This window comes from Pteropus alecto, unplaced genomic scaffold (genome assembly GCF_000325575.1).
Source record: "Pteropus alecto unplaced genomic scaffold, ASM32557v1 scaffold20, whole genome shotgun sequence".
Classification (NCBI taxonomy): domain Eukaryota; kingdom Metazoa; phylum Chordata; class Mammalia; order Chiroptera; family Pteropodidae; genus Pteropus; species Pteropus alecto.
Window position 1 is genome coordinate 97,453 of NW_006436298.1, and position 26,403 is coordinate 123,855.

The 26,403-nt window shown below is 31.9% G+C and overlaps 1 protein-coding gene across 9 annotated transcripts in view; it reads right to left on the reverse strand.

Annotated features, from left to right (window-relative positions):
- SENP7 (SUMO specific peptidase 7) overlaps positions 1–26,403 on the reverse strand; it is a 134,713-nt gene that overhangs the window by 25,961 nt on the left and 82,349 nt on the right. For 8 of the 9 annotated variants that reach the window (XM_006913060.3, XM_025047740.1, XM_025047739.1 and 5 more), the window contains 6 exons: positions 15,679–15,797; positions 12,587–12,765; positions 11,266–11,605; positions 10,312–10,469; positions 9,175–9,321; positions 3,783–3,816 (listed from right to left, as the gene is read on the reverse strand). In XM_006913060.3, coding sequence (XP_006913122.1) covers positions 3,783–3,816; positions 9,175–9,321; positions 10,312–10,469; positions 11,266–11,605; positions 12,587–12,765; positions 15,679–15,797 — 977 coding nt within the window. The remainder of the gene's footprint in view (positions 1–3,782; positions 3,817–9,174; positions 9,322–10,311; positions 10,470–11,265; positions 11,606–12,586; positions 12,766–15,678; positions 15,798–26,403) is intronic. The other variant, XM_025047733.1, reaches the window with a different exon arrangement.

A 26,403-nucleotide genomic window follows, 5' to 3' on the forward strand; every position in this document is an offset into this window, starting at 1 on the left:
AACAAAAAAATCATCAGATTTGTATAGAAGCACAAAAGACCCTGAACTGCCAAAGCCATCCTGAGAAAAAAAGAATGAGGCTGGAAGCATCACTCTGCCCAACTTCAAATTATACTACAAAGCAACAGTAATCATAATGGCATGGTGTTGCAGCAAAACAGACACATGGACCAGTGGAAGAGAATCGAGAGTCCAGAAGTAAATCCATATTTACATGGGCAAATAATTTTTGACAAAAAAGCGAAAAACATACAGTAGAGAAAAGAAAGCCTCTTCAATAAATGGTGCTGGGAAAACTGGAAAGCCACCTGCAAAAGAATGAAACTAAACTGTTGTCTATTACCACACACCAAAATTAACTCAAAATGGATTAAGGACCTGAATATAAGACCTGAAACAATAAAATGCATAGAAGAAATCATAGGAACTAAACTCGAAGACCTTGGACTTAAAGAAGAGTTTATGAATTTGACCTCAAAAGCAAGGGAAGTAAAAGCTAAAATAAATGAATGGGACTACATCAAACTAAAAAGCTTCTGCTCAGCAAAAGAAATCATCAACAAGGTAAAGAGACAACCATCCGAATGGGAAAATATATTTGCAAGCAACATCTCCAATAAGGGCTTAATATCCAAAATATACAAATAACTCATATGACTCAATAACAAAACAAAACAAAACAAAAAAATCCAATCAAAAAATGGGCAGAGGATCCGAACAGACATTTCTCCCCAGAGGACATACAAATGGCCAATAAACATATGAAAAGATGCTCAACATCACTAGTTATTAGAGAAATGCAAATCAAAACCACACTGAGATACCACCTCACACCTGTTAGAATGGCTATAATCAACAAGACAAATAATAACAAATGCTGGAGAAGATGCGGAGAAAAAGAACCCTCATACACTGCTGGTGGGACTGCAAATTGGCACAGCCACTATGGAAAATAGCATGGAGGTTCCTCAAAAAACTAAGAATTGATCTACCATAAGATCCAGCAATCCTTCTACTAGGTATTTACCCCAAAGAGTTAAAAAATCATATCCATAAAGATATCTGCACACGGATATTCATAGCAGCATTATTTACAGTGGCCAGGACATGAAACCAACCAAAGTGTCCTATGATAGATGACTGGCTAAAGAAGCTACAGTACATATATACAATGGAATATTACTCAGCCATAAGAAGAGATGAAATACAGCCATTTGCAACCACATGAATGGAACTTGAGATAATCACGCTAAGCAAAATAAGCCAGACAGAAAAAGTTGAAAATTACAAAATATCACTTATATGTGGGATATAAACCTAAAAGCAACAAAGGAACAGACAAACAAACAGAGACTCATGGACATGGACTATAGACTAGTGGTTACTAGAGGGTAGAGGGTAGGGGAGGAGAGGGGAGGTAGATGGGGTAAAAGGGGTCAAATATAGGGGAGTAGGTGGAGGGTGAAGTGGGTAAAGGGAATCAAATACATGGTAGCTAGTTAAAACTTTTGGATCTTTTTTACTTCTTTCTTAGGATCCCACGTGTACTCTAAAGAAACTTGTATTTATAATATTTTAAGAACTCTTATGGTTCAATAATAGAAAGATGAATACTCCAGTTCTTGGGTCATGTTGTCCTATCCACCCATTTTTCCAAAGAAGACATACAGATGGCCAATGGGTACATGAAAAGGTGCTGGACATCACTAATCACGGAAATGCAAATCAAAACCACAATATCACCTCACACCTGTTAGAACAGCTATTTTCAAAAAGGTAAGATATAACAAGTGTTGGCAAGGATGCAGGGAAAAAGAGTACTCTTGTACACTGTTGTGGGAATGTAAATTGGTACAGCCACTACAGAAAATAGTATGGAGGTTCCTCAAAAACTTTAGAATAGAACTACCATATGATCTAGCAATTCCACTTCTGGGTATTTCTCCAAAGAAAACAAAAACACTAATTCAAAAAGAGCTATGTGCACATGCACACACACGCACAAACACGCACAAACGCACAAACACACACACACACACACACAGAGGAATAGTGAAATGCAATAAAAAATAATGAAATCTTGACAACATGGATAGACCTTGAAGACATTATGCTAAGTGAAATAAGTCAGAGAACAACAAATACCATTTGATAGCACTTAAATACAGAATCTTAAATAAAAATAAAAAATAAAAAGCCAAGCTCGTAAATACAGAGATCAGATTGGTGGTTCCCAGAAGCAGGGCATAGGATAGGCAAAATGAGTAAAGAAGGTCAAACGGTGCAAATTTCCAGTTATAAAAGAAATAAGTCCTGGGGATGTAATGTACAGTATGGTGACTATAGTTAATAATACTGTATTGCATATCTGAAAGTTGCTAACAGAGGATATCTTAAAAGTCTTAATCACAAAAAATAATTTTTGTAACTTAGTATGGGAATGCATGTTTACTAGACTTATTGTGGAAATAATTTTGCAATACAATTGACCCTTAACATGAGGTTAGGGACACCAGTATCCAGAACTCTCTCCCTCACAAATACCAAAATCTGTGGATGTTCAAGTCCCTTTTGTAAAATGGCATAGAACAATACAAACAATAGACCCTCTGCATATGAAAATACTGTTTCGATCCATGATTGGTTGAATCCATAGATGCAAAACCTGTGTATGTATAAGGCTAACCATATATTTATTGAAAAAAAAAATCACGCATATGTGGACCCACACAATTCAAACTTGTGTTGTTCATGGGTCAATTGTACACACAGATATTGAATCATTATGATGCACATCTAAAATTAATGTCAATTATATCTCAATAAAAAAAGGATTTGAGAGATAGCTCTGTTACACAGGTCTTTAAAGGCACTATCTTTTCTGAAATTATTATTTCCTTTTAAATCACAGTTCTTTGTTTCTTCTAAATAGCTAATGTTATATTATTTTGTAATAACTAACTAAAATTTCCTAATTAGAATTAGGAATATATTTATTCTGTTCCTTATATATTCTTATTACTTTTAGAAGTTTCTTAGTTACTAGATTCATTATCATATAGTTATGGTTTCTGTACATAGCTATCTGTGGAGTTCAGTTAAAGTTATTGTAATCACATCTTCAGTTTTAGAACAAAAGCTTCCTCTTATTTATTTCATTTCTAAAGTGCTGTGTGTATATATTTTTTCTTCATTCCTTTCATAATTCATTCTCTAGAGAGACTATTATCTATTGCTTATTATTTGTTTTCTAGTGTCATTATTTATTCAGAAATGTTTCCAGCTAAGAAAATGGTAGCTGAGTCTCTACAAGTTGCAGATATATTTTTCAATGTACTTTGCCTTAGTCAGGTTAAAAAATGGTATTTTAAAAAATCTCTTAACCCTTAAGCAAAACCATTTTACATATTTGTATACAACATTAAAAATTTTCCTTATGCTTCTTTCCTTATAGTTTTTCTTCCATTTTTATATACTTTGCTATCAAAACTTAATTTCTGTTAATCCCAAGAAATTACCATGAGTTCCTTAATATTACTTGACTTGAAGTCATTAAAACAATAGTATGCTATTTTCAGTATTATAAAACATTTTAACACCTTTTGAAGTTGCTGAAAAAAAAATGTTAAGTTGAAAACATTATTAACCTTAGTTTTACTTAAATTCTATAATGGAAAAAATTATGAAGAACTGATTGCAGAAAGATTTCAGAATTTTTGCTGAACAATTATTTTATACTCCAAATTACAGTGAAAAGAAGCAGTAAGACAATGATAGCTTACCTTGAAATGGGATCTTAACATACTTTGGTGTGAACTAAAGAAAAAATACAAAAAAAAAAAATGTTACTATTCAAAATTTTCAAAATTTTTCTTTTTCAAACCACAAGTACATATTCGAAGACTATACTAAAAGTGCCCAAGCCTTTTATCAATAAACCAAGAATATGTCTCACTGCAAAGACTTAATTTTATGGAAGTTTAAGAACCAGGTACAAATAATTTAATTCTTAAATGCTCATTTATAAAAACGAGTAAGAATTTACTTAATATATTTTTCAAAAATGTTTCCTGTATGTTTAAATAAAGTCCAGAAGAAACTGCCAAGAGACCTCACAAGGTGCCACTGGTTTTGGTAAATAAGCCACAAAACAGGGTTTGATTCCTGGCTTTGTTGACATTCCCAGCATTCATCTTCCTTTGTTCTCTAATAAAAATTCCCCTCTGACTGAGGATTCAGCAAGGTTCTTGCTCTTTCTGCTCTTCCTACCAAGTCACTAATTTTCTCTAGGTACCTCTTGAATATATTTGTACTCCTTAAGTGTTGCTTTAAAAATAAACTCTCAAGAGTTGTGGAGCACCTAAATCCTACATGTACCATCTAAAATATGCTTGCACTTTGACATTTGTTTTCCATTAATGTCAAATGAATTCATGCTTATTTATTTTTTGGTTAGGTTTCTCTTTTGATCAATACATTTATGAAATTGTTGTGAGCATAAAACACAATCAAATATGGTCTTTGTATATGGGTAACTAAATCAAGTGCCAACAGAGTCCCAAATAAATAGCAAACAATGTTCAGTGAAACCACTTCACTGAACTCTATTTCTCCATTTCTTCCAATTTAAAAATTATTTCATATTGTAGTCTCACAAATAGAAAACTCATATGTCATAGCAAAAGTCAGCCACTACAGCAAAATCTGAGCAAAATGGCACATGAGTTAAGAGCTGAGTTCAAATTCTGCCTCTATTATCTCTACTCGCTTATACAAACAGTAAGTAGATAAACTTAAGTAACTTACTGAACTTCTCTCAGCTTTCAATAAGATTTTTAATCAAGGAAAACTATTATCATTAGTCACTAGCATCTGATTATGTTTTCTAGTTTAATTTAGTCAAATTCACCTTCTTATTCTGTCACTTTAATACAACTGCTGTGTGTGTGTGTGTGTGTGCGCGCGCGTGTGTGTACACCAATGAGGAACTTTCAGAAAGAAAAATTAAGAAAACAACCCTGTTTATAGTTGCATCAAAAACAATAAAATACATAAGAATCAAATTAACCAAAGAGGTAAAAGACCTGTTCTTAGAAAACTATGTCATTGAAAAAAGAAAATGAAGAAGATACAATAAATGGAAGGATATACTGTGCTCATGGGTGAGAAGACTCATCATTATTAAGATGCCATACTACCCAAAGCAATCTAAAGACTTAATACAATCCCTATCAAAATACTAATGGCATCTTTCAGAGGAAAAGAACAAATAATCCTAAAATTTACATGGAATCATAAAAGATCCCAAATAGCCATGGCAATCTTAAGAAGGAACAAAATAGGAGATAACACACTACTTGATATATTACTATACTACAAGACAATAGTAATCAAAACAGCATGGTATTGGCATAAAAACAGACACATAGATTAGTGGAACAGAAGAGAGAGCCCAAAAATAAATCCATGTCTATATGGTCATTTAATCTATGACAAAGGAGGCAAGAATACACAATAGAGTAAAGATGGTCTCTTCAACAAATGGTGCTGGGAAAACTGGACAGATACAGGAAAAAAAATGAAACTGGACCACCTTCTTACACCATATATAGGAATGGACTCAAAATGGATTAAAGACTTAAATGTAAGACCCAAAACTATAAAACTTCTGGAAGAAAACATAGGCAGTAAACTCTCTGACATTGCTATTTAGTAATTTCTTCTCTGACATATCTCCTTGGGCAAGGGAAACAAAAGAAGAAATAAATAAAGGAGACTACATCAAACTAAAAAGTTTAGCACAACAAAGGAAACTATCAACAAAACAAAAAGACAATCTACCGAATAGGAGATGATATTCGCTATGATACATCTGATAAGGGGTTAATATCCAAAATGTATAAAGAACTCACACAACTCAACAATAAAAATAACAATTCAATTTAAAAATGGGCAGAAGACATGAATTTCTCCAAAGAGGAAATACAGATGGCCAATAACATATGGAAAGATGCTCAAGATCACTAATCATCAGAGAAATGTAAATTAAAACCACAATGAGTTATCACCTCACACCTATCAAATGGCTGTCACCAATAAATCAAAATACAAGTGTTGGCAAGAATGTGGAGAAAAAAGAATCCTTGTACACTGTTGATGGGATTGCAAAATGGTACAGCCACTATAGAAAACAGTCTGGAGGTGCCTCAAAGAATTAAAAATAGAACTCTTTTGATCTAGCAACGGCACTTCTGCGTATTTATCCAAAGAAAACCAAAACGCTAATTCGTAAAGATCTATACATCCCTATGTCCACGGCAACACTATTCACAATAGCCAAGATATGGAAGCAACCTAAATGCCCATCAATAGACAACTGGATGAAGAAGTTAAGGTTTATATATACAATGGAATAATACTTAGCCATACACACAAAAAATGAAACCCTACCATTTGCGACAACATGGATGGACCTAGAGGTTATTATGCTGAGTGAAATAAGTTAGACAAAGATAAATAGCATATGATTTCACTTACATGTAGAATCTAAGAAACAAAAGGAACAAACTAAAAGAAAACAGACTCACGGATACAGAGGACAATCTGGTGACTGCCAGCAAAGGGGCTGGGAGAGAAAGGTGAAGGAATGAAGAAGCACAAATTAGTAGTTACAAAATAGTCACAGAAATGTAAAGGACAGCATAGGGAATATAGTAAATAGTATGACAGCTATGTGTAGAGCCAGATGGGTGATAGAGTAACTGGGGAGATCAATTCATAAACTATTTAAATGTCTAACCAATGTACTATATACCTGAGTCTAATTTTAAAAATAATAATAAAACATGCCATAAAGATAAATAATTTAAAAATTGGGTATTGGAGCAAGAATAGATAAATAGATCAAAGAAAGAAAATAAACAGTACAATCTAAAGTATACATGGAAATTTAGTATATAATAAAGGGCTGTTGGTTTTTTTTTTTTTAAAAAAAAAAAGAGTCCTCTGAAAAACTCCAAAGTTTTAACACTTATTAATTTATTTTTGTAATTTTTCAAATTGTTTATGCTCTCTCCATCAAAACATAACTATCTTAATTTTTGCAGAATTCCTCTCCGCCTTTGCTCACATGGATATATTTTACCTGCATATATTTACTTAATTTACTGAAACACTTTCTTACAATTAGACATCTAAGTTTTTTATGTGAATTATAAGAAGGCTTCCAATAAACATGAACCAAATTTTTAAGGCCTACTTTATGACATTTATTGATTATTTGCAGTCCCCTACTATTTGTCATAGCAAAATACTGGGAGAATCAAAATGTCCAGTAGTCAGGAATTAAGGACAACCAAGTATCTCAGACAAGTACATGAATTAAATTTATTTAATATAATTATGATGAGTTATAAAACAGTATGTATGTTATACTCTTTTGTTTTAGACAGATATAATATGAAGAATATAAAATAATATACAGTGGTCTCTAAATATATAATATTATAGCTGTTCTTTAATTATTCCTTTACTCATTTGTAGTTTTTTGTTTGGTTTTGTTTTTTGCCCATAACAAGCCCACTGACTGTGTAATAACATAAGTAATATATTAACCAATGAAAACCACTGTTGAATATTTATGTTGGATTTTCCTCCACAGCTAATCAATTATTATCATATATTAAGGTAACGTAATTTCTTGCCATTACCAAGAACTCAACAAAAAATTGGTTAAACCTGAATTTAAAATTACAAAAGCAAAATAGAAGGGGAAATTGTGAAAAGTGAATAAAATTCCTTAAAGAAAACTGTAAAATCACCACAAGCACGTCAAAATCATTAATATCTGAAAACTAGGGACCAGGGAATATTAATTTTTATATCGCATTGCTCTTGTACTTTCAATCAAAGCAATTTTAACTTTATCACTAGCTACCATTATTTGTAGATCTGAGACTTTGCTGGATTTGTTCATAATTTACTCTATTGAGATTAGGTCTTCCCCCGTATGATCACCATGTAAACATCTACTTTATGTCTTAAATCATATACTGTCTTCTCTGTGAAGTCTTCCCTGATTCCTCCAGACAGATATGGGTACTCATTCTCATATGCACCCTTCTTGTACATATTGCCATTGTACATTTACTGTAATGTAAATATCTATTTACATGTCTGTTTCTCCCATTATGCTATAAATTCCTTGAAAGCAAAGACCATGTCTTACCATTTTTGTATTCCCTGCTCAATTCCCAACACAGTAAAATATTAATAAAACTTCTAGTTATACTGAGTTATACTGATATAGTCAAAATATTAATAAAACTTCTAGTTATACTGAGTTATACTGATATAGTCAATTCAATTTAACTAAAGTTTATAAGGCTTACTTAGGTTTGAGCCATTTATGGAAGGGTAAAAGGAAATAAAAGCATGGCTCTTTACCATAAAATGCTTAAAGTCTAATAGAGAGGTTCAGGCAAGAATATAAACAATATAAACACATAGACTAAATCTTATAACATATGCACAAAGTGCTATAAGCACACAGTAAAGGGAGAAGTTAATTATGGCTAGGAAGAAAAACTCAGGAAAGGTTTCCTGGAAGAGGAAGTCATTTCAGATAAGTCTTAAAAGATGATTAGGATTTTAGCAGGCTGAAATGTTGAGAAAATATAGAGAACTGAGTAAAACCTAGTCTGGCTTTCATCTATAATATATGAAGAAGAGTACTAAAAAAAATAGAAAAATAGAACAAAAACTATTCCTGGAGATCCTTAAATAACAAGTTCAGGAATATGGAGAACTCAGTTTACAGTAAGTTAAACCAGCAAAATGAGATTTCTTATTTGTGCTCCCAACAACACCCTGAAAAAATATACTTCACCACTAAATTAGTCTTAGAACCCAAAGAATATCAATACATACTACATATATAATTTTTCATATATGATTTTCATTAAAGTAGTCAGATCAAAGATATGATTTCAAGACACTTCCATATGATTTTAGGATACCCTCCCCCATTAAAGACATGTTTCAAAGTAGGTATGACATATTCAAAGTGTCCTATGTAAATTCTCAAATCTATTTTCATTTTCACTAAAATGAGACAACAATCTAAAAATCCCTTGTTCAAGATCAAAAACTTTAAAAAAAATTAAATATACTTACTGTAACACAACCTTTCGAAGCTCCTTTTATTTTACCAATATAAACAGAAGTAAATATAAAATCCATTTGTAGAGCCATCTCATTACTCGGTATAATACAGGAAATATTTTCCATGACAGGGTTATATGGACATAATTCAGATGAAGCCTAACAAGGAACAAATTATAAAATGTATATACTCCTACATAGTCTACAAATGCTGACAATGATTTTCAAAGTCAAATACTTCTTTAAATTATTATTAATGAAACTGAAGGATTTTATACTGTTCTTTCTGTGAAGAAATAATTATCTGGATTATTTTTTCTTAAAAACTATCATTTACCTTGATAAAATTACTCTAAATAGTCAATAATCATTTTTTAAAAATATAATAATCAAAAAAAATACAATAATCAGAGGCTGGTAATATGAATGAATACTGACAAATTATTTGAACCTTACTTTAGAGCTTTATTCTTCGAACTACTATGTCAAAAACATTAAACTAATACAAACTTCCACTTATTATCTATAAGAAGAGACAAAGGGCTTAACAAACTGATAGATTTGTACCACTGTTCTAAATTCTTCATATGTTATTTCATTTACTACTCAAAATAATCTTGTGAGGTAGGTGTCATTATCCTCATTTATTATATGAGGAAACGCAGGCCTAAGAAGTTAAGTGAAATGCCCAAATGGCAGAGCCACAATTTGAACACAGGTCTGTATATCTCCAGAAGACATGCTATTTCCTCTATCATGCTGCCTTAATAGCCTGTGAGGAAAAGAAATAATTCCAAGTAAATACAGTACTGCAAGACCAGACAGATAAATACTGGAAACCATTTAATTCTAGAAAAAGTTCTGATAGAGTGCTTAAATGTCTAATGAGAATCACTAAAAAAGGGAAAAATATTCAACAGACTACTTAGACTGAAACCAGAATGACCAGAAAAAAATAGTATAATTATTTCACTTCAAAATAAAGACAATTACATACTTCTCTGAAACTAACATGAAAGTTGTCTCAAAATTCAAACTAAGAAAATTTGTAATTTTTATTACAATATTCTCCTTGATGAAACAAGAAATAGTCATTAGCCAATAGTGAATATTTCACTATTTATCTATGAGAAAGCAGAAATAAATTACCTGTACCGAATCACATGTAATCAGTGGTAGTCCTGACAATGGTGATTTAGAAGTACTCTCATTTTCATTAGTGATGGCATGGTCTTGCTTAGACTGTAATTTAAGAATCTCTGAACTTTTATGTTCAATGGGTCCTTCTTCATCACTGGAAACAACAACTAAAAAGGAAAAATGTATTTTTTAAATGTGTCACAGTAATGACATATCAAAAACAGAACTTTCTAATTCATGCAATATATCTTTAACAGTCCCATGAAATGTAATCTAACTTTATTCAATTTAGAAACTGGCCTATTATTCATTATCTGATTTATATTAGTTATTGTATATAACTAATATAAATATCAGTGCTATTATTTAGCAATTACCTGCAGGTTGAAGCTTAAGACATTTTAAAATGGATAAAGCCACGAGAACTTAGGAACAAGTTCTACTTCTAACAACTTATTATGCCATCACTCTAAATTGTTCATTGAATCTTGTTACATTAGCTGCTTCCAGGAAGAGGCAATAGATGGCTAGGGGAAGATATAGAAGACTATTTACTGTATATCTTTTGCAACTTTTTATGTATGATGTGACCATATAAAATATTAGAAAATTAAATCAAGATTAATGACAATAATTAAATAGCACTTAAACTCTCTGTACTTCAGCAACCAAATGACAATAATAATTGTCCTTACAGAATCTTTTAAAATCTACTGATGAAAAAACAAATAAAATCTACTGATGAGATAAATTACAATATACTAAAAAAAAAAGTACTCCACTATTTACCTTAATCAATATTACAAAATTCATGAAGTCTCCAAACCCCAAGTCTTTTTTCTAAAGTTAATATATTCTGCAGTGATGTCATAAACACCTTATTGCCTTAGTCAAATTTGTTGGAGAGAAGAAATTTAAAAAGCAGAAAAAATTAAAAGCCTTTATAATCCTCCTGCGACTTACTTGGTTCAGCTGAGATCAATGACTGGTTCCCTTCACTGTGTTCACTTAAAACTGGTTTTTCTTTTATGTTCAATTCATTCTCATCCTTCTCAATCAGGGTAGAACTCTCCAGGGTATCAGTGGAAACGGAGCTCTCAAAAGTTTCAGTGATTGAACAGTCAGAGGTGCGTTTGGGAGCTGCACTCAAAATCAACTCCTGACTATTAAGTGAGGATAGGATAGTAAAATCACTTTCTATAGGTTCAGGTGTAATTTCATCTATCAGTTTTGGGTCTTGATAATGATTTTCACTTGACTTTTCAGACTCAGTGGATACCGTTGAGTTATTTTCTTGTTCTTTCTGAACATAAATAAATGCATACAAAAAAGTCAGCATTTTCCAAATTTGGCTAGCATAAAGAATTTTTTTAAGTTTAAATTCCTAAAGAAGAATATGAAAGTAAAAATATTATATGTCTATAATTACAGTGATAGAAAACTACACAATTATACTATATTATTCTTGCCAGTGTCTCTGAAGTATAAAGATACAGAGTTTGATCTGTCCAATCTGATGCTTAAACATTTTTAAAAGGATGGGATGGTAAGACTTTCATATTTCAAAGTGCTGCAGATGGCCTCCCATGATTAAGTCAACTTCAGGAGAGAAATTTTTTTTAGTTTTATTTTGCAAAAGTAATGAGGCCATATGACATCATGTGACTAGTAACAAGAATAAAAAATTAAAAACTCAAGATTCCTAACAATATGAAAAATTATAAAAATCAATCACTGCCTGCACTCAATTATTGTATAAATCTAAATCATGTTTATAAGTGAAAGGCCCTGCAAAGTCCTGATTTTAATTATTATTAAGTCTTTGAAAATAGGTAATGCATTAAGTATTCTTTACTTACAAAAAATTCCCTAAATTCTAGATAAAGAGACGTTTAAAGAAATTGGTAAGTAAATTACTACTGATAAAAGAAATCTGGTAATAACTTTACAGAGCAAATGAAAAAGCAATTACCTAGACAATATGAATAGTATTTGGCTAAAATAAAGAAAAATTTTTTAAAAAGGAAGGCGTGGTATCTGAGGAAGAGCAATTTTAACATTTTTACTCATTCATAACATTTAAAATTTGTTCCAATAACTGTCTTAATGCAAAAAAAGTTTCATTTAAATTACTTTTCAAAAATCAAACAGAATTTAAAAATAGACAAAAGGAAGAAATCTGATGATAAAAGCTGAAAACTACAATAATATTACTTGGTCACGGTCAATTCATTTTTATCATAGCACAAATTATTTCATGTGATATCTAAATACCTCTACTTACTGTCTGTTCTGCTGACTGAAATAAAGAAGTAGAATTATGAGAATCAGATAAATTACTTCTAAGTCTTTTCTTTCTCTTCCTGGAAATCAGAGTGGGCTCCACTTTTGAATCAGAATATGTATCATCCTTGTTTCTGCTACGCTCTTCAAGATGATCATGTCTACTTCCACTATCGAGGTCTTAAAAAACAACAGATATAAATATAACCAAAAAGGACAGAAAGAATCTTTTTAAGAAGAACTCTTTGAAATATTATCAAAATTATATACTATTTACAAAGCTAATTTTAAAAAGAAGACCCCTGTTAAATTCTCTTATTGACATGGATGAATATAAAGAAATATCCTATTTTAAACTGCATAAACAAAGTGAATGTTCATTGTATAATAAATATAAGATGAGGAAAATATATAAAAAGAGAGTATTCTTTAGTAACCAAAGCAAAGCAACCAAACCACATTTTACCTTTTGCTATAATTGCACTCAACTGTAATAATAAAAGTCTTAATAAAATTTAGAAAATTCATGTCTTAAAACATTTTGATAATTCATTGATTTTAGAAATTAGTTGTCCTTTTAAAATGTAAGTTTTTTATATTTTTTAAGTGAAATTCAAGGGACAATAATTTGAAAGAGCAAAGTACTGATCACTGCTCTTTTAAAAAGAGCTGAAATACCTTTCCTCAGCATCTGACTGTGTGATATGTAACCATTCACAAGGCTATCAATTTGCTTCACAATTGGTTTCTTCTTTTTAAAAATCTAGACCCTATTATTTGAAGTCTCCAATAAATTTTCTGCCCTATGGAGAATAAATTGCTCTTGACTTAAATTTTTTAAGTCAAGAAAGCATTATTTTGAAACCATGACAATTATTATAAAAACTGCTTAGTATTTCAGTTATCAAATATATTATCATTCAAAAATACCTTCTAATAGGTTCTACCTGATTCTTATCTTGAATTATTTTGCTTTCAGAATCTATACCATACAATTACAAACTGAAAGTTTATGCACAGCAAGTCCCAAAGCTTCTCTGAATCCATGACTTATAATTCATGTAACACTGACTACTAGCCTGACCTCTCCGTTCATTCAAACTTCTTTTAATACTACACCCCTTCTCTTCAAACTATTCTTGCTATTATTCTAGTTTCATAGATACCTAACGACTAGCATTCATCTCTTTGTTTTTGCTTAAAAGGCAGGTACTGGGACAGGAAGGAGGGCAAATTTCAAGATAGTCAATAGTCTTCCAATTTCCAAAGAAAATTCTCTTTACTACCTCCCCAATTTCCAAAGAAAATTCTCTTTAACTCCCAAAATCATCAACACAATATTTTGAAAAGTACAATAAATTTTATATGTAATTCTGTAAACTGTAAAGATAGTCAAATATGACTTCTACACATAAAAACTGTATCAAATTAAAATTTAAAACATAAATCCTATAACAAAGAGACTGATGAAAGTGGCTCAAGAAAAACTCTATTATACAGGTATTTGCACATTGGCCAGGACTACCTCATACAAAACAGAAATAAATTTATTAGCTAAAGCTAAACATTATATAAATATAGGATTCTACCTGCATACCATATACAATTTAACCTGCAAGTATCACTAGCATATAAAATCAAAGAGATGAAAAATTCCTGTAAACCAAAAAATATTAAATATTTCCAATGTATTATTTTCATAAAAACAAATTCCACAAAGCAAACAATATACTACAAAAGAATGGCACACCTGTCATTTAATTCAGAACTCCCATTAATCTATGGCCTTGTATTAAACAAACTGTATTAGACACAATTATCAATAGGATAAAAGCATGGTGAGTTTTAATAAAGCTTCATTACCTAAGTTTCAGAAACTCAGGGGTATTAAGAAAGTATAAAGCACTTCTTTTACCATGCATTTTTTCCCAACTATAAATCTAAAATTCCACCATGACTCTGAAGTAATACTGAAGGGCACAAATCAGAAAGCTTTTTAGTCAACTATTTTTACTTTACCTAGAAAAGCAGTGGAATCTGAGGATTTAACTGTGTCTTGACAGTATATGAATTAATCCCATTTGTACAAATATTTGTATTTTTATTTGATAACTAAATGTAATTATTTCCTGAAAAAGCACAATTCATAAGAAATGTCTTTCATTATATGCAGATAGTCGTTTAATTGAAAGATTCTGACTATAGAGTCACGTTTTCTCTAAAGATTGCCCTCATAAGAGTTGTAGCTGGTTTCTTGTATACAAAGTTATTAGTCTAGTTTCTTTATAAGTTTTCCTCTCCTATGGAAAAGGCTACTAAAAATGTGTAAATAGCTGTGTTTCAAAGGAAGTACAAAGAAATTTTGCATAGTGTTATTAAAGCACCATCTTTTCTTGCAAATAATTTATAAAATCATTCAGAAAACAAAATACCTCACTAGTTTGAAGCTATCAATAATCCAAGAGACCCCTGAAGATGTTAGTTTCACATATGACTAACGTAGTAAATTGTTCTGGCGCAAATTTTTGTAAATTATTTTAAAATCTTAAAAGAGAGACAGAAAAGAGAAAAGAAGTCAGTTCATTAACCCTACATGCCAGGGGGCCTACAAAGAATTTTCAGTAGTCTAGTATGTATTTACCTTTAAAAATGCTAATAGAGGCTTGTACTGGCATCCTCCTAGAGTTGAGAGAAATTCTAATGAACAAAGAATGTATTTCATAATAGGAGGATAGACAGTGGGAAGCTAATAATAATAATAATCAAGTTAGCAGTAATATAAATTCCCAAACATATCCATGGAACAACTCTTAGAAATAGCTAAACTAATATTGTAAATTTATAGGTATATGCCCAACTCCAACGACAACAACAAAATATCCAAATTTACTTTTGAACTTAGTAAATAAATCAAGAAATATATATTACAGTATGCAAATAGTTAATTTGGCAATTTTCTTTGAGTTACTAAATAATCTCCCTTTATTTTCACATAGCCTTTAAATGTAAAATTAAATAAAGTTATTTATAACAAAAATTATTACAAATGCAATACACAAAAATTGAAATAACAGTTTTCTAAGGTTAACGAACCTTTAGGTTGAGTATCAGACATTATAAAAGAAATGCTATCATCATCTCTTCTCTTTTCTTTGGTATGTGCAGCCTGCTTTGCATATTTATTATAGACTCTCTTACTTAGTTGTGAAACCCTGCAAAACAAAATAATATACTCAATTCCTCTAAACTCAAATGAATTTTGAAGCCAGCCGGTCTATATTCAAGATAAAGTCAGTAAGTTACAAGTACAGTCTCATAGACAAGAGTATATGATCTGAACAGTAAAAAAGTAATAACAATGAACTAAGTTTTGAGAAATAAGTTCCCATCCCTATTCTACCATTAAATTCCCCATGTTTCTTTGGGGTGGAAGAGGAATAAGATACCAACACCACGGGATTCTGAATATGAAAAATGAGCAAAAGAATAATACTATTATTGAATACATCAAAGAGATCTAAAAAGTAAAAATTCCATGAACACAGTACATGATAATCATACCTATGAGTATTTTAAAAATTACAAGCCAAATAATTGTTAATATGTTTCAAGCATGGTTCACATATCAAAAGTTAAGTACAAAATAAAGTTTGGAGTGTGGTAAAAATGTTACATATAAAGAAAATAATTTTAAATACCAGTTAAACATATAAAATATAAGGTTTTTGAAAAACAAGTTTTGGAACGATGAACACAATGTCACTATTAATAAAAATTTAATATAACAAGAGACCTCAGTACCCACTTTCAGCAATGAATAAGTCACCTAGACAAAATAACAAAGAAACTTTAGAATGGAACCATACATTAGATCAAATGGACCTAATATGCATTTATAGAACACACCTTCCAATAGCACCAAAATACATATTCTTCTCAAGCGCACATGACACAGTCACCAGGATAAATCATAAAACAGGCCACAAAACAACCTTAGCAAATTTAAAAAGACTGAAATCATATCAAGTATCTTTTCCAACTACAATATTATGAATCAAGGAATCAATAACAGAAGGAAAGCTAGGAAATTCATATATATGTAGATTAAACAATATGATCCTGAATAAACCAGCTGGTCAAAAAGAAGATCAAGAAATACCCTGAAACAAACAAAAGTGCAAGCACAACGTATCAAATCCTATAAAATCCTACAAAAGCAGCTCTAAGAAGGAAGTATATAGTGACAAATGCCTACATTAAGAAACAAGAAAGAACTCCAACAAACAACCTCACTTAATACCTAAAGTACTAGAGAAAGAACAAATGAATCAAGAGAAAGGAAATAACAAAGATCAGAGCAGAAATAAATAAAAGACCAAAAAACAATAGAAAAAAATCAACAAAACTTAGAACTGTTTTTTTTTTAAAGAGAGAAACCAAACTGACAAACCTATAACTAGATAAACTTAAGAAAAAAAAGAAAAGACTCAAATATAAACAGAAATCAAAAGAGACATAAAAGAGAAACTGATACTACAAAAATACACAGAATAATCAAGATAATCACTGATACTACAAAAATACACAGAATAATCAAGAGGCTACTATGAGCAATTATATGACAACAAATTGGATTACCTAGAAGATATAGATAAATAACCAGAAACATATAACATGAATCATAAAGAAAAAGAAAATACGAAAGGACCAACAATGTAAGTAGATGAATTAGTAATAAAAAAACTCTCAATACAGAAAAGCCCAGGACCAGATGATTTCACTGGTAATTCTACCAAACAATTTCAAAAGAATTAATGCCAATCCTTCCTAAACTCTTCCCAAAAATTGAAAGGAGGGGAACACTCCTAAACTTATTTTAGGAAGCCATCGTTATCCTGATACCAAACCAAGTATAGACACTACAGGAAAAGAAAAGCATAGGACAATATTCCTAACGAATATAGATGCAAAAATTTTCTACAAAATATTGGGAAACCAAATTCAACAATACATCAAAGATAAAATGCTACACATGGTCAAGTGAGATTTATTCCAGGGATACATATATGTCCCAACATCCACAAATAAATATGATACAACACATTAACAGAATAAAAAATAAAAATCATATAGTCACCCAATAGATACAGAAGAGGTATTTGATAAAATTCAACATCCTTTCATGAAAAAACTCTCAACATACTGGATATAGAAGGAATGTACCTCAATACAATAAAGGCCAATACAACAAACTCACAGGTAACATCATACTCAACAGTGAAAGATTAAAATCTTTTCCTCTGAGATAAAGACCAAGACAATAGTGCCTACGCTCATTACTCTTATTCAGCAACATAGCACTGGAAATCCTAGAAAGAGCGATTAGGCAAGACAAATAAATAAAAGGTATCTAATTAAGAAATGAAGAAGTAAAACCGTCGTTTTTGCAGATAATATAATTTATATGTAGAAAACTGAAGAATCCACCAAAAAACTTTTAGAACTAATCAATAAATTAAGTAAAGTTGCAAGATAAAAAATCAATATACAAAAATCAGTTGCATTTCTATACACTAACAGCAAAATATCAAGAAGAGAAATTTAAAAAACAAGCCCATTTATAACTGCATCAAAAAGAATAAAAAAACTGAGAACAAATATAGCCAAGATAAAGACCTGTGCACTGAAAACTGTAAGACATTGATTGATAAAAGAAATTGAAGATGACAAAAATAAATGGAAAGACATTTTGAACTCGTGGATTAGAAGACAATATTGTTAAAATGTCTAAAGCAACCTACAGGTTCAATTCAATCCTTATCAACATTTCGATGACCTTTTTCAAAGAAATAGAACAATCTTAATAAAGTCTATGGAACCACAAAAGACCCCAAATAGCCGAAGCATCTTGAGAAAGATCAAAGCAGAAGAAATCACACTTCCTGGTTCAAAATTATATTACACAGCTACAGTAATCAAAAGAGTATGGTATTGATAGAAAAACACACATAGAGATCAATCCAGAATAGAAAGTCAAAAATAAATCCACACTTGTACACCTGAAACTTACTGGATTTTGTAAACCAATGTCACCATAATAAAAATTTTTTTAAATAATCCACACACGTATGGTCAATTAACTTATGACAAAGGAGCAAAGAGTACACAATGGAGAAATAAATGTTGGGAAAGCCAGCCAGCCACATGCAAAAGAATGAAACTGGACCAATATCTTACATTATTCACAAAAATCAACTCAAAATGGATTAAAGAACTGAAACCATAAAACTCCTAGAAGAAAACATGAAGGGAAGCTCCTTGACATTGGTCTTAGAGATGACCTGTGGATTTAACAACAAAGCAAAGACAACAAAAGCAATGTAAATAATATAACAAACTACGAAGCTTCCCTTTAGCAAAGGAAACTATCAACAAAATGAAAAGACAACCTATGGAATAGAAGTATCTGTAAATCATATATCCAAAAAGGAGTTAAAATCCAAAATCCAAAAGAGAAAAAGAATACAATTAAAAACTGGACATAGAAACTGAGCAATTTTTTTTCAAAGAAGACTTAAAGATGGCCAAGAGATATACATAAGCTCAATGTCACTAATCATGATGGAAATGCAAATCAAAACCACAATGAGGTATCACTTCACACCTGTTAGAATGGCTATTATCAAAAAGACAAATAACAAGTGATGACAAGGATGTAGAGAAAGGGAACTCTTGTGCACTGTTGGTAGAAATGTAAATTGGTGCATCTACCACGGAAAATACTGTGGAGGTTCCTAAAAAAATTAAGTATAAAACTACTATATCATTCAGCAATTTAGCTACTGCATATTAATCCTTGGGAAATAAAATAATTATTTCAAAAAGGTATCCTTACAATCCCCATGTTCACTGTAGCATTATTTACAATGGCCAAGAAACAGAAACAACCTAAGTGTCCATCAATAGAGAAAGGGATAAAGAAAATGTAATACACACACACACACACACACACACACACACACACAGAGGAATATGATTCAACCATAAAAAAGGACATCTTACCATTTACAAAGAAAGAAATCCTGCTATTTGTGATAACATGGAAGGACCCAGAGGTATTATGCTAAGTGAAATAAGTCAGAGAAAGACAAATATTGTATGACCTCACTTACACGTAGAATATTAAAAAGAAAAAAAATCATCTAGATATAGACAACAGGTTAGTGGTTGATGGAGATGGAGGGGGCCAGAAGGATGGTCAGCAAAAATAGATGAAGATGATAAAAAGGCATGTTTCCATTATACATGCACTGTATATTTGAAAGTTACCAAGACAGATCTTAAATATAACTGTGTGTGGTGATAGAGGTTAACTAAACTTATTATATTAATCATTTCCCGTTCATACACATAGTGAATCATTATGTTGTATAACTAAAACTAATACAGTATTATCTGTCAGTAATCTATCAATAAAGTTCACTAATTTTAAGAATTAATTTGCTACAAACCATTGGGAAATCAAAATGCTATTACTGCCAATAGTCATAGAATGAATTAAATCTTTACACACAATACTCTCACCCATAATAACTATTAATGAAATAACTCATTATGGTATTATTTAAGTAGGTAAAATTTTTTAAATAAAAAACTATAAAATTATTAAACTACAGCATTCCCTTCTAATAGAATATAGTAATTACTACATTTTCAAAACTATTTAACAACATAGAAACTTTTACAATACCATTTATAAAAGCACTAAAAAATCAGATACCAAAAATAAATCAAGGTTTCCTGCACTGTAAACTATAAAATACATATCAAGTGACCTCAGGAAGATTGCAGAGCAGGAAGCACATACCATCTTTCTACCTAGACAACAATTGCACTGGCAGAATCTGTCTTATGTAACTATTCTGGAAGTCTGCAGTCTATTAAAGACTTGCAACTTCCAATCGAAAGGTTCAACAAGAATTGCAGTTAATTTTGGTCTATTTCAGCTCTTAGGGTGATAACAGCTAACAAACCATCCCCCAGCCCTAGCCCCAAAGCTATGCCCAAGTTCCTAGAACAGTTTGCATGGGTATGCAGACACCAAGGTCAATAGTCTTGACAAGTTCCTCCAAATATTTGGAGTCCATATTCTGATCACCATCACCATTGTTGCAATACTCTCCCTATCCAACTAAAATGACTTCCAAAAGACTTAAAGTGCTAGCACCTATTTTGCACCCCTCCCCACAACAAACATCATTTTTCTCTTGTTTTCTCCTTTTGGAAACCAAACCCTTAAAGACTAGAACATTACAAAGTTATCGCATATATGAGGATATTTAGAAAGTCATTGACATGACCAAGGAAAGACACAGACTCAAAAAAGACCTGAGACCTTGTGTTTACATCAGGCTGATTCCTAGAACAGAGGCATGCTACAATCAATCAATCAAGCAATAACTTTTTTTAAAAAAAAAGGGGGAAAAAAATAGCAAACCCTGGGAAGGGGAAGAACCTGACTTCCAAATTTACTGTAAGATTCAAATATTGAGTGTTCGACGAAAAAATTCACAAGACATACAAAGAAACAGAAAAGTATGGCCAATTCAGAGAAAAAATATAAATCAACAGAACCTGTCCCCCAAAAAATCCAGATGACAAACTCAAAGACATTAAAACAACTGTCTTGAAGATACCCAAAGACCTAAAATAAGTTTTGAACAAAGAAAGTTATCTATGACAAAATGAAAATATTCACAAAAAGACAAAATATATAAATGAACCAAAAGGAAATTCTAGAGCTAAAAAGTACACTAACTGTAATGAAAAATTCTATAGAGGGATTCAAAAGCAGATTTGAGCAGAAAGAAGAAACAATTTGTGAATTTAAAGACATGATAATGAAAATAATCAAATCTGAGGAACAGAAAGAACAATTTAAGAAAAACAAAGCCTAAAGAATATATAGTACATGAGTATTGGACCAATATATGTATTACTGGAGTCTCAAAAGAAGAAATAAAGGAGATTTGAATAAATTACAAAAAAATTTCCAAATTTGATGAAAGACATGAACATAAACATCCAAGAACTCTGAGGAATTAGTGGTAGAATAAACTCAGACCTTCCCGATTCCTGATTTTCAGAAACTGTATAAGATAATAAATGTTTGTTGCTTTAAATCCATTAAAAAAAAAAAAAAGCTCAATGAGACCTACAGAGAGAAACATTATAATCAAACTATTAAAATACAAAAGCAAAGAGAGAATCTTGAAAGTACCGACAAAAAAAAAAACTGGTCACATACAAAGAATCTCAATAAGATTCCAGCAGATCCGCAGATTACTCACCAAAACACATGGGAGCTAGAAAGCACTGGTTTGGTATATTCAAAGTACTGAAGAAAAAAAAAACTCAACCAGAAAGCCTATATCTGGCAAAACTGTCATTCAAAAATGAGGGCAAAATATCAAAATAAACAAAACCTGAGGGAGTTCATTACCATTAGACCACACCCTACAAGAAATGCTAAAGGGAGTCCTCCACATTGAAATGATAAGACATTAGACACTAACTCAAAGTCATATGAAAAAATAAATACTATTGGCAAATAAATGGACCACTATAAAAACTAGTACTATCGTACCTTTGTAATTTGCCTTTATGTTTTCTACATGATTTAAAAGACTAATGCATTTTTTTAATTATTAGACTATATTTTTTAACACAATGCATAAAGATATAATTCTGTAGGATTGATAATTGAAAAGAGATGAGGACAGAGATATATAGAAGCACAGTTCTGAATGTTATTAAGCTAGGCTGCTATAAAATCAAATTAGAGTGTTGTAACTATAAATCTGTTAAATACCCCACAATAATCACAAAGAAATCAGCTATAGAATACAGACAAAAAGAAATGAGGAAGAAACCAAAAATTTCACCACCAAAAACAAAAAGGAAACATAAAGACAGTAATGCAGGGGAAAAAAAGGCAAAAAAGCTATAAGGCATATAAAAAACAAATATCAAATTGTAAGAAATAAGTCACTCCTATCGATTATTTTAAATGTAATTAATTAAACTCTCCAAACAAAAAAGATTGTCAGAATAGATTAAAATATGTATATATGATTCAACAATACACTGCCTACAGAGACTCACTGAGATCCAAAGGCAGAAATAGGTTAAAAGTAAAGGATGGAATAAGGTATTCTATGCAAATACTAGCCAAAAGACAGCAAGAGTGACTATATTAACATCAGACAAAATAGACTTTATATCAAAAAGTTTACGAGACAAAAAAGGACATTATATATTAGTACAAAGTTCAATACAAGATAATTTAACGATTACAGATGACCACTGAACAAATTGGGTTCAGAGTACCAATCCACCATGCAGTCAAAAATCCGCATATAATGTTTGGATTCCCAAAAACTTAACTACAGTCATCACTCAGTACCCGCAGGGGATTGGTTCCAGCCCCACCTCTCCTGCCGCAAACAACAAAATCTGCAGATGCTCAAGTCCCTTATATAAAATAGCATAAAACAATGCATAAATGTATCATCAAGGGCACAAATGCTAGGTTTTCAGGAGAAAACTCAGTTTTCACAGTCAGAGCCCCCATTCTTCCACCCACCAATTTTTAGTTGCCGCTCAACATTATATCTTCGTAACAAGAAATGGTATGTTTACCACATTCTCTACAATAACAGAATAATAATAATGTCAGAACATCATATCACCTTCTCTAAGATCTATAATTTTTATTTACTCTTCCTGATTTTGAGACAGGCAGGCTGGGAGAGTCCCATCCTTGAGCCTATGCTGTGCTCACAACTGTACTTCAGTTCTAATGGGGCACAACAATTGAAGTGCTAATAAAACCATACTTGCAATTTATTTCCACGGGGCCCTCTGGATTCTCCACAAAATGAACTCATTTTAAGGGAGGAGAGAATTAAAGGTTGATTTAAGGCATACAGTACTCCTCCTCAAACCAAATGGTAATACTAGTATGGCTGTGACAATTGCCTTGGCTGCACTGGTAATGGCAATTGGGTTAGCAATAATCTCAAAATAAGACACTGGCATTCTCATCATGGAATATTTCAGCAGCATCAACTACAACAGCCTTAAATGGCTCGTTTGATATCAGCAGTGATAAGACAGACAAAAATAATGATTACCATTTACTAATCACCTACTAAGTTCCAGGCATTATATTAGGAACTTTGCATAGGTTATCTCCTTAAATCTGCACAAGAATCCTATAAAGTGTGTATTATTATCCCTGTTTTAAAGACAGACTAAGTAACTTGCCCAAAGTAAGTCAGCGTGTTAGGAGTACTGCTAAGATCTGAATCCAGATGTCTGTCTCCAAAGTCTATGCCTATTGCAAATTCAAGAATCAAAGAAAATTACCACCAACAGAATGAATTTTCAGGGCCCACATCAAAAACCACCTAGAAATTTCATAATGTGAACCTCAAGAAAGAATACATCTACCAAGAAGGATTCCACATGATTAACTGGAAACAAATTCATAATGAGTCTAGCAGCCACTGCTGACTGAAGCCTCTCATGCACACTACATTTCAAGGAAAAGCTACAGACTGAACCTTCAGCTTCCTGCACTGGGCTCTTGCCCGTTGAGTCAACCTTTATTAAAGGACTGCCTTGTCCTTTAATAAAGGACAACAGATGGAGATCTGCAAACAACAGACGGAGATCTGCCCTGTCTAATCAGAACTGCACAGCTTTATCCTCATTTGCATCTAAACTACCCAATTAGACGTGCCCCATAACAACCAATCGGTAAACATGATTCTGACCAATCAGGACCATCCTATCTAGACCAATCACAGCTGTGCTATTTGGATTCCTCATTTCATAAAAATGGATCAATCAGGAAACAGGGCAAAAACTTTCTCTATAAAAGGTGGCTTCCCCTTTGTTTTGGTGGAGCGCACTTTTGGTTTACAGTGGAGTCTGCCATTTCCTAAGATTGCATATCGTTAACTTGAATAAAGTTTCTCCTCTTCTGAACCTCAGATTGGGGATTCTTTATCAATATTAGCTTGGTGACAGCAAACTTTTATTGACAATAACTATTTAGAAAGAACTTGAGGAGAGCTAGAGTTCTTAATAAACAGATTTGAGGAACAGCTGGAAATTATAGGTCTATTATTAAACCTTAGCTCCCGACTGGTATAAAGCTTGAAAAGTACAGATTTAATATGATAATTTCATAGAAGCCTCACAATTAGTGCTGATATTCATAACAGCATGAATATGCATTGATGTCATTTGAATTCCATGGTCAATTATGATATACTGTTCCCATGGAATTCAAATGACTTAAGACTTACGTAAGTCTTCAGTTATAACATTTTATTTATATATGTTATGTGCACAACAAACTCTCACATGTGAAATTTTTTAAAAGTTATTATTTTATTTTTTGGTGACACTGGTTAACAAAATCCGGTAAGTATCAGGTGTAAAATTTAACAGTAACGCATATACATATTGCATTGTATGTTCCCCTCCCATAGTTAGATTTCTTTCTGTCACCATATATTTGACCCCTTTTACCCAAACTACCTCCCTCCCCCACCATCTATCTGATAACCACTAGTCTATTATCCATGTCCATGAACCATCTATCTGATAACCACTAGTCTATTTATTATCCATGTCCATGAGTCTGTTTGTCCTGTTCATTTGTTGCTTTTAGGTTTCTAACCCACATATAAGTGATATCATGTGATTTTCAACTTTTTCTGTCTTATTTCGCTTAGCATGATTATCTCGAGGTCAATCGATGTTATCGCCAATGGCAGTATTTCATCTCTTCTTATGGCTGAGTAATATTCCATTGTATTTATGTACCACAGCTTCTTTAGCCAATCATCTATCATAGGACACTTTAGTTGCTTCCATGTCCTGGCCACTGTGAACAATACTGCTATGTACATCGGTGTGCAAATATCTTTTGGGATATGAGTTTTCAAGTCTTGGGGTAAATACCCAGTAGAAGAATTGCTGAATCATATGGACCAATTCTTAGTTTTTTGAGGAAGCACACCATACTGTTTTCCATAGTGGCTGTACGAATTTGCAGTCCCACCAGCAATGTATGAGGGTTCCTTTTTCTCCACATCCTCTCCAACATTTGTTATTACTTGTCTCGTTGATTATAGCTTTTCTAAAAGTTGTAAGATGGTATCTCATTGTGGTTTTGAGTTGCATTTCCCTAATAACTAGCGATGATGAGTATCTTTTCATACGTTTGTTGGCCATTTCTATGTCTTCTTGGGAGAAGCGTCTGTTCAGGTCCTCTGCCCATTTTTTGACTGGATCATTTTTGTTGTTGTTGTTATTGAGTTGTATGAGTTCTACGAATATTTTGGATATTAGGCCCTTATCAGAGGATTCACTTGCTAATATATTTTCCCATTCGGATGGTTGTCTCTTTACTTTGTTGATGATTTCTTTAGCTGAGCAGAAGGTTTTAGTGTGATGTAGTCCCATTCATTTATTTTTGCTTTTACTTCCCTTGCTTTGAGGTCAAAAATCACAAAATCCTCTCTAAATCCAAGGTCCTCGAGTTTAATATCTATGTTTTCTTCTACGCTATTTTTTGTTTCAAGTCTTATATCCAAGTCTTTGATCCATTTTGAGTTAATTTCAATGTATGGTGACAGAGAGCAGTCTAATCTCATTCTTTTGCATGTAGCTTTCCAATTTTCCCAGCACCTTTTATTGAAGAGGTTTTCCTTTCTCCATTGTATGTTTTTGGATCTTTTG